We start from the raw sequence: 17,402 nt of genomic DNA, 5'->3' as shown, positions 1-17,402 counted from the left end.
AACACTGAGTAAGCTCTGGTCCAGAGCTCCCAGACTTCCCAAAGCTCCTAATTCCCAGGTGTCATCCACCTGGCAATTAGGGAGTGCTCAGTGTTTTACTGAACTGTAAGAAATATATATGTAAATTCATACTTGTTCATGTGGTTACCAATAATCAACTGTTTCTTAATATCCCTGCAGTAGCAGATCATTTTATATGTTTAAGATGAGTCACCTGCCATTATTTTTTGCCTTTCTTGATGAGCTTTTTCTGTTGCAGGCAGAAATCTGCAAATACTCATGCTTTTAATCCACTGCTGTATTTTTACACAGCAAACCATAAAGCTCTACTCCTTATGATACCTGGCAGCTTTCCAGCAACAGCCAGTTCATATATGAAAGTTTTAAATAAATTATTGTTCTAGTATACGCCCTGAGGTTGGAGGAGAAAGAACATCCAGGACTAACAAACCTGATTATTCTGGCAACACCACTTCAGTCCGAGCTGACATTTCTGACTTCTTTCCTTTTCAGGACGGTGCTGTGTGAGCACTTTGTACAACAATGTACATTTTTCTACATTTCGCTGTCTTTGCATCAATTGCATGCCATATCAGAGCTTCTAGTTCTGCTCTGAACTCCCATCACCTTGGGTAGATAAAGCCAATTGCCTGCCTGACAATCTGTGTTCATTAGTCTGTGTGTTACTCCTCCAGTTTATTACCTTCTGGGGAAGGGTGTGACACAGCTCTTGGAATGAAAGCGCTTTCCAACTTGGCATTCTTAGGTTCAGAAATAGACCTCTTCACTGCAGTCTGAAATTTCAACTGTACTGCTTACACCACAGTGATTTTAAATTATAATCACTCAGGGTTGAACTAAGTGATTACTGTTCTTGTACCACCATGCTAGCTAAAATTCCCATAAATTATTATGTGTGTTTTCCTTAGGCAAGTACTGGAAGTCAGTGGAGCCATACTCTGTGCCAGTGGATTGTGCTCTGGCTGAGTCTCAGAAGCAGGAGAGGGAGGAGACAGAAACAGTATCTGCTATGGCCTCTCTTTCAGTGGATGTTGAGCAGTGTATTCCTCAGGAAGGCAGCAGGTAAGTGCATGAAATTATTGTAGAGAACAAGGCTTTCACTCTGGCCAAGTGAAATGAAGAAGAAAGGAAGACTAAGAGTTGTTTCAAAATTATCTGCTAATTGAGATACCTGGAATTTTTATCCCTGGATTTGAGTTCTCTCACTTAGCCACTGGAAGCAGAGATGTTCTATGCTAGCAGTTTTTTGGGTGTTTTTTTGGTATCTCTATGTCTGTACTAAAGTTCATGATTAGTACAAGAACCTTGTTTTCATCCCATGTCTAATGCTTGCTACTGCATAAAAAGTGCAATATCCATATGAAGTAAATAGACATGGTAAAGTGTAATCAACCATATTCTTCTCATTAGAAACTTTTCAAATCTGTTTTAGTTTTAATTTTCTAGGAAGGTGTTTAACAAAGGATGGACTTAAATCATTATTAAATTATATTAGGTGTTAAAAGTTACTTCCCTGGAAGAAATGGAGCAGTGCCAGTATAAAACTTAAAGCAATCCTGGTCAGGGTTAGGGCAAACATTTTCTATGTGCCAAGATGAAGGTACACCAGCAAAGAATGAGAATATTGTTTTTTCCAACTTGTCATCTGCTTTTTACATTGATGAAGATTGCTTTCAACTTCCAAATTGAGAAAATGATGCAGTAAGTGCTGTTGTGTGTTTTGCCAATTAAACATGAAAAAAACTTAATAGCCACTTCATACTCTGTTATCTATGGTCAGAAAAGCCACTGCAGAAGTTTTTGGAGTTTCCCGTTTTTTTTTGTTTTGAGGACAAACATTCCTGCTCTTTGCCAGTAGAGAAAGACACAGAATGTAGTGGAATCATTTGGGTTCCATTGATGCCTTTTCCTGGTCTTAAAATCAATTCTCAAACACAGTTAGAAGGGGAAAAGGGATTTTACCTCGGTATTTATTTTAAGGATCCTTAGGTGCACCACGTCCAGGTGGAATGCACCCCAATGCACACCACAATGCCTCCCCCAAAAGATCTGGTATAACATTATAGGTCTTACTAATTAGCATATCTATCAAAGATTCCCCAATGAGAGGCTCGAGTGAGCCCCCCTCCCCGAGGAACCTTTCCCCCCTGGACGGTTCTATCTTAGTTTCAGAATGTGTTCTGGGGAGGAACTTGGTGTTTGGGGCATTCTGATCCCTCACTACAAAGCTTCTAAAATGTTTAGTCTCCTAGCTTGACAAATAAGTCTAAGAATATAGGCTAAAAACAGTAAGAATACAGAAGTTATAAAAGGTATAAAGAAAAGGCAAAAGATCATCATGGCATCACCATCATATACAGAAAATGGGAGGGAGGAGGAAAGATGAAAAAGTCTTAGAAGGAGAATCAGCAGCTCGTCAGGCTGTGGAACAACAGTAGAGAAAGGAGGGAGCTGTGGGTAGGGACAGCAGTAGTGGGAGTGGAGCCAGAAAGATCCATGGCTCCTACATTGTGACTGCTTCTTATTTGCTTTGGTCCCTTCCTCCTATGTTGGGTCTTTTAATCAGAACTGAGCTGATAGGCACCCAGGGGACTAGTGCCATGCTCAAAGCTATGGATGTGTTTGGGAGTGAACAGCCCTCGCAGCAGTGGGAATACTCATCTGTCAAAGAGTTGAGGCATGGCTCAAAGGAACACACAGGGAGTAGGACTAGCTAGTAAAGTTCACAGTATTTTCATAATTACCTTTCCAATTGTAATTATATTTTAATATGCCATGGCTATTCTTGTGCCAGTTTTATTGCAGACAACTTCATAAAAGCTTAGAAAAGAATCCATGATGAACACAAGATGTATTTTAGATTTGTGACTGTGCTAATCAGTCCTCAGATAAGGAATAATGTCATTTTTCATATAAATTTCTGACAGTTACAAGACACTTCTGCTAGCTAGGGACAGAAAAATTCCTACTTGTGTGTGCATATCTCTGAAATAGAAATAATTTTAGTTAAAGTATTGGAAATAATGCAATCAAGTAAAGTAAAGCTATAAATTGTCTGGAAAAGGGCATGGTTAGTTTTGTGTATTTTTACATTGCTGAGAATAACCAAAAATTTTATTTGTTATGTGCCTCCAGTCAAAACTACAGCTATCAAGAGCAACTGCTGCTCCTACATTATTTGAACAAAATAACCCTTTGACTAACACTGCACTTAATTGTTGTACTTATTGCCTACCAAGTGATAACCTGTGACAGTTTCCACTCATTCTGAAAACAAAATTTCAGGGCAGGGCTGAGAAACATGGAAAAAAATGGATATGCTGAAATGTACACAAGTGGAATTCATGTGGCTGCCAGATTCATTACACTTCATCAGTTCTGGACTCTTGTAGGGATGAATCCGTTGTGATGAATTGTTTTGTGGAAAAATGACTTCGTTTGGAATATCTTCTGTGGTGCTGCAGACATTTGTCAGCGGCACAAAAAAAAGCCTACGCACGCATGCGTCCTGGAGGCTGTTTCCACATTCATAATCCTCAAAGAAGTCACATGAAGTCAAGTTGCCATCAGAGAGGGACAGGACAAGAAAAATGCTGTCCCACTGGACCAAAATTGATAGGTTTTCTGAGGCGTCTAAGCATCATTTTCTTTGTTTGCTTTCTGATGAATGTAAGGAACAATATGGAATAAAAAATGGTCCCCCTGAAAGTTGGATTTTGAGGGTCCTGACTGCACTTTGAGTGTGAGTGAAAATCCATCATGGAATGTCCAGAGACTGAGTCTGTGACATTGCACACTTTGAGTTCTGCATAATTTACTTCATTTCACATAAGCATGCCATCCATTTCATAGGTACATACCAACACAGGCAGCAGTAACGTGGAGATGAGTTCAGCTTTACTTTTTCACGTTTTTTAATGTTTGTTGTAATAAAGGACCATGTATGCAATACCCCTTCTCCAGCCACTTCCTATGGCAAACAGAGGGCAGAAGGGATGTGAGGAGTCATGTGGGGTCTCAAGCTCTCTTAGAAGGTGTGCCCTTCCTCCTATTGTTGTAGATGGGGTCATCTCCTGAGGACCTGTTGCAAGCTTTTGCATTGAGTGTTCATTTGGGAAAGTTGTTTGTGACAGGTAGGGTGGGAGAAGAACAGGAAGCACCGTGGCTGACAGGGCAGTCTGAAGGGTTCCTTCATTACACCAGGAGTCAATTTGCTTCCTCTTAATTCCCACCACGGCCAGCCAGGCTGATAGTTCTGGCCTGCAACTCTAAGCCTGTTTCACTGATTCAATGGCAGAGATCCTGTCGACTTCAGCTCTGGATGGTCAGGCCTCCAGATGAAGAGCAGCAGCAAGAGTCTCTTTGCGGGAAACTCTGGCCAGTTATGTTGGAGGATATATTGGTGTTGGAGTGAGATGACTCACTTTAAACTCAGATTTTGGGTAAAGCAGCTCTTTTCCTGGCCAACTCATATCTGACTCATTTACCACTGATGGATAAAATGCTCCTGGCTAAGGCTCATATTAAGTATTTTTCTTTCTTTCTTCCCTCTTTTTTTCTTTTCTTCAAGTGACAGTGCCGATTATTTTTTTACTTGATTTTTTCTGGCAGGGTAAATGAAGGAAAACGTGAAAAACTGCTATGCTTTTGGTGTTTTATTTTACCAAAGCATAACTCTGCATTTTAAGGTCCAATTGAATCTTGATTATAGACTTTAGAAGAGTACAGATATAGAAAAAAGAGTTTGTGGATGGGAAAGGAAACATGTATGGTGCTAACAGGGATTTAAATAGAGATGCAATTAAAGGAACAGGCATGCCCTATAAAACATTTCTAACTACCAGAATTTTTGTGTGTTGATAACTGTTTATTCCCTATGTGAGATTCAGATTTAGCTGATTAGAATTTTGCTTTAGCCAGACATCTGTTTCAGAAATCGTGCTATGAAAATATTCAGTACACTGCTGTCCCTGATACGTTGGAGCTTCTGTATGTTTCTTCTTAAAATGGAAAAATAAAAGGGTGTAGAGGGAGATCTCTTGCACTTACTATTTTTACAGGAAGCAGTAAATCTCGAGAATGACATTTATCAGAATTTGATGTTATGGCTCTGGTTCAGCCAAGCATAGATTTTACTCAAACAGAAATGAAAACAAAGTATAATTTTTACTCTTTGTGTTACGGAGTTACCAGCTGCAGTTTCAGTCAAATTGCATTATATTATATACTAGAGCAAACGGTTGGATCACGGTGGGTACCATCTAGGGTCACTTGCTGTATTTGTCTATCAACTAGAAAGCCTCTCTTGGCATTTCACTATTTGGAAATCTGCCTCAGCTGTGCTGAGTACACAGCACCTACCTGGCCATACCCCACAGGACTTGCAATCACATCCAGGCTCAGGAGCTGCAGAACAGCTTTTCCAGGTCAGCCTGCACCCTTATCTTGCCCACCTTCTTCCCATCCCCTGGTGCTGGGTGCATAAGGAAGAGAAAGGAGTAGAGAAGGTTGAGAGCCAGCCTTTCCCTGGTGAGTTGATAGATCTCAACTGCTGTATCCGACCCATCATGTGTGAAAGCCTTGAGGATACACACAGGCATAAACTTTTCAAAACCTTTTTGAACCAGCTTACACCTCTGGCACTTGGGAAGTGAATCCCACAGCCTCATCAGGCATTGCACTTCTTTTACTTACTAACCAATAAAATCACTGGGGAACCTCTAGGTCCTGTATTGTGAGAAAGAAAACCACCTCTTTTCTTACTCATAATCTTTGCTCTGTTTTTGGTTTTAAAGGCTTGATCTTCTCAAGACTCTGTGTTCCTCCTGGTATGAAAATAATTTGTTACTTTTGATGATTTTTGCCCCTCTCTGTGCTTTTTGTAGTTTCTTTGAGATGGAGTAAGAGCTGCATGAAGAACTCCAGGTGCTGGGCACATTGTGGATTTACGCAGTAGATTAATATTGGGGATGTTTTGTTTCTGTGGCTCCCTGCTCCTCTGTCATTAACTCCAAGCTCTCAGTCATAGCCATCACTGCTAAAAGAGTTAAAGCTGTCCTCCCTTGTTTTGTGTATTCTGTGTTTGTGTTAGTTTGCCTTCTGTTCCATACAGTAATGCTGTTACGGGCTTTAGAGCTGACTAGTATTGGCAATTTGGCGTCATCAGCAAACATGATCACTTAATTCTACTAGTAGTCTGCCTAGTCTTTTTCGAGAGGCTCTGGAGAATTCCTCCATGGTGAAAATTCACCAATATTACTATGCATTTCCTGCTTTTGATGTACTGTTAATCCATGAAAGGACCTTCTCCCAACAACCTAGTCTTCTAAGCACTTGGATAAAATTGTTGGAAGACCTTCTTTGCACAGGGATATTACTTGATTCCTCTTCCCCAATTTCCTTCAGAAACTTCTAATAAATTTGAAAGGCTTTCCATCTTTGTAAGTGTTGAGACCTAACTCTTACCCAAATGAGTGTTACTTAAATGCCTACTAATTCCATCACTGATTATAGCTGCTTTCAATTTTGCCATACAGGCTTACTGTACCTCCTGCGGTTTCCAAAAGGGGAACTGCATTTCTTGCCTTCTCTACCTCTTGCAGAGTTAAGCTGTAGAATATGCTCAATAACAATTTCTTTAACAATATCCTAATCATATTCTCCTGGAACTTAGCAGACAAATATCATCTGCTCTTAGAAATTTGGCAGTGTTTGGTATATCAGTTTGTTCTAGCACTGATTCAGTTTAGGATAGTTCATCTGCAAGTAATAAAATCTCACTGATGCTTCTCTAGTGAACCCAGATATAAATAGCTCATTTTGCTTTTGTGGTCTACCTTCCTTGATGCTCCTTTTCTGCTTTGATCATTTCCTCTGATGTATTTTGAAAGATCTTTTTATTATTAGCTTTTATACTTTTAATATGTTGCTCTTCAGACTTTCCTTTAGTTTGCTTCATTGAGGTTTTACATTTAACTTGCCAGAGTTTATATTTTATTCAGTTTGCCTTGTTTGGACATGACTTCCTCGTTTGAGAGTATACATGTAGTTACCTTATTCTCTTCTTAAACTAGGATGGTTTTTACTTTTAGTTCCTTTCTCTTTGATCCATACAAAGTCCATTTTTACACTTACTCAGGATGTCTTATATAATGTCTTTAGACACTCCCCAAATCACCTTCATGATATAGAAATGTACCTCTTTTTCCCCAGCTCTTTGCTACCAGAGGATCACTTTTCAGTTACAGCGATCTTCCCTGAGAGAAGCTGAGTTAAATTAGGAACAGATTATGGCATACAACAGCCATACCATGCCATATCTTTTGTTCAGCAGTTTCTATGACTTGGAAACATACCTTGAATTTTTATTTTTGTGTATGTGATAATGTAGCTAAAAGGAATCTCTGTAATTCTCATTTAAAAAATAAGGTAAGAGAAACATATTCTTTTTTGAATGATGTACTGTTTATCTACATTCTTAAATAATAACTTTTTTTAAATTGTCGATATTAGTTACTTTCAATAATTTTCTCATAAATAACATTTATTCTCAATTGCCACAAACAATATTTAAGATGTCACGTGTTTTGCCAGATTTTATCTATATGGTAGGATTTTTGCCTCATCTGTTTATTTTGTTTGAAGATTTAAACAGCACCATTTTGTTTAGCGTTGACTGCAAAGAGATTATTTCATTCTGCCATAGACAGAATTCTACATATAGAGAGTACTCTTCACAGCACTGCAAAGTAAAGTGAATGCAGGAGGGCTCAGCTCCTAGGAACTTGCAGTTTAAATGAGCCACAGTGAAACCTTAGAGAAACATCACAGTTGTGGTTCTGTAATCATTACAATCTCAATTGGTGTCTTTCTTAGTTTGCTGACTGCATGGAATTGGTTTAGATCAGACCTGCGCTCACAGCTGCATCTCAAGGAACTGCTCAGAGCATACAAAATGGAATGGGGGGTTCTGCCTGTTTTATGTTCTTATGCCAACTTCCTGTCAGCTACAGGAAGACTGACTGAACTGACGTAACTAACAGTGACAAAGCTGAAGTAACACAAATTTGGCCTGTCAGATTCTGCCCCCTCGATTTTTATTTTGACAACTTTTGATTTTGTCCGAATTGGTATGTATTGATTCTCTGCTCAGTGTTATGGGATTTATAGTGTTTTTCTCTCTGTCCTTTGGCCCCAAAACAGTACTGGCTCTCACACAAAAATCTGGCCTGAGCCATTATCTCATAAAAATAAGTGTTTTTAATGATAAACCACTGGATAAATCCAGTGAGTTCTCTGACACTAATAAAATGAAATTAAAGCATACACATAAGTCTTCAAAAGGAGACTGAAGAAGGCTGTGAGAGTACCCACACTGAGAGACAACAGCTGGATTGCCATGGCCCTCTAACCCTATCTCCCTTTCCTAAAAAGGACCTTGCATCTGGCACTTACATATAAAAATTATTATTGGTGCATATGCTCTGACTGGTGCAGAATGTTGGCCTGGTGTTGGAATATATTGGAATATATTAGAATATAGCACTCAAGATCAGTGAGGGCCACTCCTGGCCCTCAGAAGCACCTTTGTCAGTGAAAAATTTCCCAGTGAAAAAAGTCCTAAATAAGATCCTCAATTGTACTATGGTCGTGAGAATGTCAGTCCCAGAAGTCAAGTGCATGTGAGCATGTACTGGTTCCCTAGGTTCTTATAAATAGTCCAAACCCCTACTCTCATTTCCAGAGGTTTTCCAGAGCTTCGCTCCTTCCTGATCTGCCAATCTCCAGTTGAAATCTGTTGACACATCCTTTCTCATTTGCTTACTCCCAGCAGAACCTGAAAACTGAGCTGTTATCTGCTTCCTAATTTTCCTATTTCCAGACAGACCCATAAGGTTCTGGATGTTTAACAAGGGCTTACTGACCCTCTGTGTTATGCCAGAGATTTTCAGGTCTCCCACAAGTGGCTGGAGAAAGTGGAAGTGTGTGGTCAGCACAACAGCAACACACACCATCAGAGCGAATTCCTCCCCTGGTGTGTGATCCTTTATTACACCTGAGGACCTCAGCAGCAGGCTGGGCTTCGTCTCACCCTGGCTGCCACTGTGTGCTCTCTGCTGCGAGCCAGAACAAAGCAAGAGGGGGCAAAGATGGAATGCAAGAGGGCTTCACCTCGCCTCTCAGGAATGAGGGAGCCGCAGTGGTTACTGTACATAGGAAACATTCTCCACCATGTGGTGAGGAACTAAAGGTTTGAGATTTATAGATTGATCATCTTTTAGAGTCATCACCCTTTGGAAAGTGGTTAGTCTGAAAAACATCATCTTTTTGATATGTCATTCACCTGACATATTTTTCAACATACTAGCTGTGATCATTCCAGATCATAAAGGAATAACCTGTATAAAATAATTTAAAGACATACTGCTGATTTTTTCATTGGGAAAGACATTAATAAATTCCAGATTCATTTAAAATTCTCTGGCTTCCTTGCTGAATAAACTATCAAAAGACCAAGCAAGTCCCCATGAATTACTTTTTTTTCCATGGGATCTCATGAATTTTTACTTTCTGAGGAATGCTTTACTGAAGCCAATTATTATACTGGCTTACAAGAATTAACTGGTAAACATCTCGTTTATTAATTTACATTTACTTTTCTCCCCTCATTTCAAAATTGCTTGAAGTTACTATTTTAAAATAGTTCTTAAGGCCGACAGACTGAGATGAAAAATGGTTTCTGTACAAATTCTTTTCCCTTCAATAGTGAGGTCTCTCCATGGTCTCAGAAGCTTCCCATTTTATATTTGCCGTCGTATTCCTCAGGTGTAGTAGCTTGTCAGATACAAGGAATTGCAAGACTTGATGTCAGCTCAGCCCATGTGTCCTCATAATTTTCTTTTTGGTTGTCTTAGGGAGCTCATCTTGCCTAAGCTGATAATTTCCCAGAGGTTTTCAAATAAAATATATACATATAATATGATTTGATATAGTTAATAGATACTTTTCTTTGATAGCAATCTGGTGATCAGGTTCAGAATTTAGTCTCAAAAGTTGCAGGCAGGCAGGCAATGTGTTTACGAAAACACAAAATCAAAAACTAGGGGACTGGAGAAGAACCTCAGAGGAAACACTACTTGGCTACTAGTGAACCATTTTGCTTTAATGGTATGGGTCCGCTTGAAAAAATAAATGCATGTATTTTTAGTTGCAAAAGCTTGTACAATGAAAGTATCACAGCTATTTTTTTCCCTAAATTATTTGATTCTGTTGACACAAAGCATGTACATTTCTGGACAAAATGTTATAAAATATTCTGACATATTTTAATATAAACAGGAACATTTTCGGTGATTGCTTGGATCTAAAATGTTTTTCCACTTGACATTTGTTTATACTTCCTAGGAAAGAAACTCTATTTATGGATAGCTGAATAACACAAATAAACATGTGAGAGAGCTGAAAAATCAGCTTTGATTATGCATGAAAATCTACAATGTCATTGTGTACTCTTGTGCCGTATTCTGATTGCCTGTTTATTTTTACAGAGCTGCTGGTGAGCCCATGGAAGAAGAGCCAGCCTTGTGAAGTGCCAAGTCCTCTCTGATATTTCCTGTGGGTGACATCATTGTGTATCCCCCAAAGCACCCTCAGACATGTCTTGTCTGCTTCTTGGGTGGCACAGATCAGATGGAACATAAACACTGGGCACAAAACTCTGAATAGCAGCTTCACTTGTTCTTTGGATGGACTTGAAAGAGCCCAAAAGATTCCTTAAATGTAACCGCTACAATTCTAGAGTTACAGTAAAATGGGCTTGGGAGAAAGAGCCTAGAGCATGCTTTTTTTATGCTGTTTGACCCACTCACTAACACAAATTGTGAAATAGAGTATTGCAAAATTCTACATGATAGATTATAGATATGAGAATTGCAACAGCCAGCAACATACTCTGTGAACTCCATGAATCACTTTCTGACACTTTTTACTGGGTAATTTTTTTCATACTGTGTCAAATTGTTAATAGAATTTGTTTTCTTTGCTCCGTGTAATGAAGAAAAAAACCCCACCCTTCTTTTACGTGCCATTTTTTAACCTCCTGTAATGAATTCTTAGCTGAATAAGTGAAAAGTGTTTAAATTATGATGAGGGATTTTAGCTAAAGGAAAAGCACTTCTTATTGTACTATAAATCCCCCAAAGTACTGTGCTTGGTGGTGCTTTATTTTCTCTTCCCTATACCTGGCCATCCCTCCCCATTTCATGTAGTCTTTTCTATCATAAAAACACATTCATGATTCTCTAAAATGAGCGATCTTTTGCCTTTAAGAAAAAATGCTGTACCCTCTGTAGTTGACAGTAGCTCTCACCATATGTGCAGCAGAGATCAAGTATGGATAGTTTTTCAACGTGTTTTTGGTTTGTTCTGAAATGTTTCTGCGTTCCAACTCCAAAGCAGCGACCTGCAGTAACTGCGTGCAGCTCATTTGAAGCTCAGGTGTTTCTGTGGAGGTTGTGTGGGAGTGTTTTTTACAGGTCGTGATGTGAATACGAACTGATTCTTTTATGTAGTTCTGCACCAAGGGAACTGATGTTGCTTAAGAAGCTTCAAAGGGTTTAGGCTTTTTTTAGATCCCCAAAGTGCAGCAAGATCTCCCTGCAATGTGACTTTAGCTGTTTAATTCCATGTTTGAGAACGTAACATAGAGTTGTGCCTTTAGCTGAAAATGAACGCTTAAACTGTTACACGTGTTGCCTTACTGTCAGAGAGAGAGATGGGGCATGTATGTAAGATGTTCAAATGAACAAAACTCTGCTACAGTAACTTTTATTTTGTTTACAACTTTCTCACCTAATGAACCCCGGGAGATACCTTGAAGTATTCAGCTTGCAGTATTTGATAGCTTGCTCAGCTTTTAAAAGCAAGTGATGTTAATTTTTTATATATTTTCCAAATTCAAGAAAAAAAAAAAGATATATATTAAAGCCATAAGTGAAGACTGTCATGCTTTTTATTCTGAAATCTGAAAGGAACCTTAATTAAAACAAGATTTTGGGGAAGGCCATGATATGAAAGATATGGAACAATATGGTTTCAGTTATAGGCAGACTCAAACCTGTAAATCAAAGATGAAAGATTTCCCTCAAATAGAATTATATAATTCTCTTTTGTTATGCAGTCAGACTATATTTTTCATGCATTTGGGTTTGTTTACGATTAGCATTTTAATTTTAAAGACTTTTATTACTTATACCAAAGCTCTCCACTGCAAGTTAGAAATATGAGGCATGCTTTGAAAAGGGAAAGCTAAAAAAAGGGATGTCATTTCCTATAATGTGAAGTAAACTTTTATTCTGAAAGGTTTACTCTAAAATGAATGTATGCCCCTTAAAAAGGGAAATAAAATTCTGACCCTCAGAAAGTGAAATAAAATTCTACCCCCCATTTACAAGCCAAAACCATGCTTGTTTTAGTAATGCAGAGAGTCCCAGCAGGCTAAATTAATTCCTGGTGTAAACCACCTCGCCTGACTTTGGGCTGTTCTGAAGGGGTTGTTCACATGACTAAAGCAATCAGGAGTTCCTCCTGCATTTTCAGCAGACTCGTGACGGCAATCTTGCTTGCCATTTACTACGATTTTGTTATGGTCATCAAAGAAATTTCCCTTCAAGGAAACCAAGGGCTATAGCTGATGAGTTGGGTAATTTGTAGAACTTTTCACATTTTGAAATAATGGCTGCAAAATTTCATTTGAGTGCATAGTGACATCATTTTAAAATTAACCCTAAAATTTGTTTGTGTCCTTCGCATGCATGAAATTGTATATGAATTGCAATCTGAAGTGTGAGTTACAAGCTTTTGCAATCAAAGTCTGTATTCTGGGGTGCAAATCAGCTAAAGATGCCTTTTGTAGCTGGAAATGCTTTTAAAACGCCAGAATCATTTGAATTAAACCACATTATAAAGTCACACTTATACATTTGTACAGATGTAGTCCCAGACAGATATCTAGACATGCTATTGGCTGAAGTTGGGATCATTTGGATAAATAAGTGTGCTAATAAACTGCACACAGATTGTGTCCAGAACTCTGTTCCGACTGAAGTCAGTAGCAGTCCTCTTTGATTTCAATGGGAGATGGATCAGGCCCTGCTTTCCTTTTCCCCTTTAAGTCAAGAACGCCATTGCTTTTTGATTATGTCATTCCAAGGCATCTTATGGCCCTCTGGGAAATGATTGAGGCTTATGGTGAATATCAACACTTCCTTCAAAGCAGACCTGGGCTTTCTGAGAGGGCAGTTTCACTTGCTGCTGTTTTCTTCTCACAGTATTTTTTATTACCATCAATAGCTCCCCATGGACTAGAGTTAAAATATCTTCCAGCATTTTTAGTCATACTTCCAGGGAAATATTCACATAGACACTCTTTAAAATGCCCAGTTTTAACTGGATTCAACAACAGATTCCAAGAATTTCAGAAAGATGCATGAATTGCGTGTTTCAAATGTAAAAATTCAGATTTTTGAGGGGACATCAGAGTCTCTTGTCTCCCACAGACCTTTCCCACTAGGCTAGAGAGATTGACACCTCTGAAAATTCAGTCCCAGATATTTCAAGTTGGCTGCCAAAATATCTGTGTCTGAGCTTAGATTGCATCTGAAACTGAGCTGAAATGCATGAACAAGGGTGGTCTCTTCGTGTGATTCCATGGGGAAGGTGAAGCTGAGGAGGCAGCAGGGAGCACTTGGAGCCAGGGTGACCCTCTGCCTGGTGCTGGTGGCACGAGGGCTGCAGGCAGACAAAAGGACATCCCACAGTACCTCCACCCCAGGCTGCCATTGCCACTGGCAGCAAATCTTTGCCTCATGGGGAAATCCTGCAGTAATTTGCACTCTGCCCCTGTGCCAAAGGCACCAACTTACCAGAACAAGAGATGCCTCAGCAGCAAGTTTCACTAACATGCTTACTCCAGTTCATTTTCTTCTCTAGCATTAGGAACTAAGAATCAAGCTCAGTGGGGTCTTTCTTGTATTACTATGCTTTTCTCGTACTTTTCTTGTATTCCTAGGTCCTTCAGTTCATAGTACAAACTGAAAACTAAAAAGAGACATGACTCAGGATATCAAGAAAAGAATGATTTTTATCCAGCTTAAGGCTCTTACCTGGGCTGGAGTAAGAACAGTGATAAATAGCAAATCTAACAACTGCTGAAACCTAAGAGTCTTGCACTTCATTTTTGGACTCTGTGGAGGAATTCTGCATATGCTCATTTGGTTTTAATATAATTTGCAGCTTGATTATATGATCTCTTTTCAGGCAACATTTCTAGCGGATAATCAAAGTTCACAAGAATTTTGCCAGTGTAAAGATGACAGAATTATTCCCTTTTTTAATCATGTACCTTTCTAATTTTACTTTCACTGCAAATCAAGCAACTAATTCCAAGCAAGTGAATCTGAGAAAAGTAAAATCATTAAGCTATCTTAAATAAACATCATAAAAGAAATGGAAAACATTGTGCAAATAAAGATGGCTATGCCTTTACTTTGCAAAAAAGTCAACAACATGCTGCAGGCTGAATATAAGTGGCAAAATGAACCCCTCTCTAGAGTATGTGGTATTTTAATTGGTGTATTATCCAAGTTCAGCCTCTCTGAAAAGATGAGAGTCACAACGGAGATGAAATATTAGAAAGGTTTTGCTGCAGCCAACACCAGAGATCCTGTAGAGAACAAGAATGTAGAGACTGACTAATTTTTGTAGACAGACAGCAGGACACTTTCGGGGCAATGTGTCTGGGACAAAGAATTAGAGGGAACTTTTCCAAAGGCACTGATGGCTGTAAGACAACTAACTCCTATTAGCTTGCAGGGGCAAGGAGGTGCTCAGCAAACATTTATTCTTTGGGAAATATCCCCCCTGTCCCACCAGCATGCCCACATGCATGCAGATGTGAACCTGGCTGGGCTATTTTCTCTCCTAAGCAGCAGCAGCAGCAGCAGCAGCCATGTGTGCTGCCCTGATGTGTGTTCTGTGCATTTGTCTGAGAAGTTCTCAGCCCCTAGAAGACACTTCATAACATGACTGATGGGGGAATTTTTTTTTCTCAATAGTGGCCTTTCCAGAAGCGTAGCAGTGCATGGTTGTTTTATTTTTAAAGGTCACAATAGAGCTTTGTGAACCATTGTTCTTTTTTTTTTTACAGACTCCATATGGAAGTAAAACAGAATATGTACCTGGGGAGGGGGGGTATGGTGTGTGGAACCTGCCAGGAAAGAATCACTCTTAAATCAGGTTTCTGCTACTTGCTTTTCATCCTGGATTTGAAGGAGTATGGGTTCTAAATTTTCATTTAAGATCTTTCTTTGTCATGTCACTTGCTTTGTTTTTGTACCTGTAATTGAATTCACCCTTGTAACACATAGAAAACTATCTTAAAAAAAGTCTGTCTTTTCTGACAGATTCCCCTGCCCTTCGTGTGGGAATGAGAATAGCTTATCTTTGTCACTTCTCGCAACAATTAAATGCTTTATTTTTGTAACGGATCCAAACTGCAGCAGTATTTTAAGAGTACTATTTAGCTGGCTGTCTGCTGACTGTTAAAAAAAGAAATTGTGAAACTTACATGCCTCTCTAACCTCAAAAGAGACCCATTTTGATTTTAACAATGTCATTTTTTCACTTGATCCAAAAGGGTTTTGTCCCATGACATCTTGTTACCAACCCAGTTCTAATCACTAGTAAATCACACACTACAAAGAGTGAAGACCAAAAAGGATAGACGTTCCAGCAGCTCTCAGTTATGTCTCTTCTGCACAGTCCTTCATTCTGCTCTAGTGCCATTCTCTGTCGTTCAGCATATTAGCATAGATGATAGCAAAATATAAATTGTTCTGCACCATCCAAGATACTTCTCTTTGGATGTCAATTAGCACACTGTGAGTTGGGCTGTCATTTGTAAGGGCTGTGATTTATAATAAAGACAGGCTTCTGTGGGGGTGGTCTAAAGACAAGTGATGCATGCAAGCAGTGGCACTGGCACTGTGCAGTGAGAATGATTCTGTGCCAAGGTCTCCACACATTACCCCCTTCCGATGGTATGCCTGCATGGCCAGAGGCACATTTGCAGTAGCAGAGCCATAGGACATCCTGATTCAAAGGCCATTTAAATCCCTCCTCTAACAGCCTTTGGGTAATATTTGGGAGGCAGCTAGAGCAGGAAACTGAACTTTGCGCTCAGCCACACAAAACTAAGAAAAGCCCAGTTACAGAGCTGAGCTTCCCCACACATACCTTTTTCTGATATAAAGTGCCAGCTCTGCTCCTAGAAAAGTCTGTCTGAGAGAATATTGACTGTGATGGATCTATTCTATTGGCTTCACGAGTGTGTATACGTCATGTGTTAGGGGAACAGGTTCATACTCATGTCTCTTGCTGCTTAGTTTACTGCTGTTTTAAATTTCATGATTGGCTTAATATTCCAAGTTAGGATGCAGTAGGAAAGCGTAAAGCAATACCTGGTGAGGTCATAACTAAGGCTTTCAAAGCAAGCTTATTGCCATGGGTTTTTACAAGACTGACTTTTTGGTCTAGGGATGCACAGCTGAAATGTCTATTTTTTTTCTTGGAAAATTGATGTTGCTATCTGTTTCCATGATAAAAACCAGTCCTTTTGCTCAGAGCTCTGAAAGTTTATCTGTAATTTGTCTTTCCAGGCAGAGCAGATTCTAATGGATAAAGCATCAGTGGGACTGACCCAAAGGGCAACATTTTTAAAGGTCAATAGTAATATTTCCATAAGAGTAAAAGGAACCATCGTTATTATTCCTGATACATTTTTGTATCTGAAAGTATCCAATGAGTAATGTTAAGTAATATCGTGCTCCAGAACTTTGTTGATTATAGATATATGAGCATTGGATTGGCGTGAAATAGTCTTCAACCAAGATGTTAAAATCCCTTTTGTTTTGTGTTTTGTATAATTCTTTGGCTATAGTCTTGTCCTAGTGTTAATAAAAGCTATTTGAAGTAAGCTCTTTCAATATTCTGAGGGGTTTTTTTTTGCTTGTTTTATTTTTAATCAGTGCTAAAAAGAAGTGGAGCTTTGAACATGCCACCCTGCTTGGATCATAGGATTCTGACTGTTAAAATATAAAGGGGGAAGCATGGTGAAGCTGGAGTGCATAAAAAAGGAACCACAAATATTAATGTAAAAGTAATGTTACATAGCAGGCTAAAACACACACAAAGCAGAGCATTGCAGAGCTCCGGCTCTAACACCAAGCTCATATTCTATAGTTCCTTTGGCTCATTGTCCTGAGGCGTTGCAGAACACATAATTCTCCTCCCAGTGAAGCAATTTAAATAGTACATGCACTGTT

The 17,402-nt window shown here is 39.1% G+C and overlaps 1 protein-coding gene across 12 annotated transcripts in view; it reads left to right on the top strand.

The window, feature by feature from the left end:
* The window catches only part of HDAC9 (histone deacetylase 9), a 461,778-nt gene extending 444,725 nt beyond the window's left edge, over positions 1–17,053 (top strand). For all 12 annotated transcript variants that reach the window (XM_048304071.1, XM_048303997.1, XM_048304050.1 and 9 more), the window contains 2 exons: positions 930–1,083; positions 10,569–17,053. In XM_048304071.1, the coding sequence (XP_048160028.1) occupies positions 930–1,083; positions 10,569–10,608 (194 nt within the window). In that variant the 3' untranslated portion in view covers positions 10,609–17,053. The remainder of the gene's footprint in view (positions 1–929; positions 1,084–10,568) is intronic.
* The last annotated feature ends 349 nt before the right edge of the window (positions 17,054–17,402 follow it).

The sequence above is a fragment of the Corvus hawaiiensis genome, chromosome 1, assembly GCF_020740725.1.
Source record: "Corvus hawaiiensis isolate bCorHaw1 chromosome 1, bCorHaw1.pri.cur, whole genome shotgun sequence".
NCBI lineage: Eukaryota > Metazoa > Chordata > Aves > Passeriformes > Corvidae > Corvus > Corvus hawaiiensis.
Note: the sequence above shows the minus strand (reverse complement) of the source record. Positions and strands in the feature narration are given on the sequence as shown.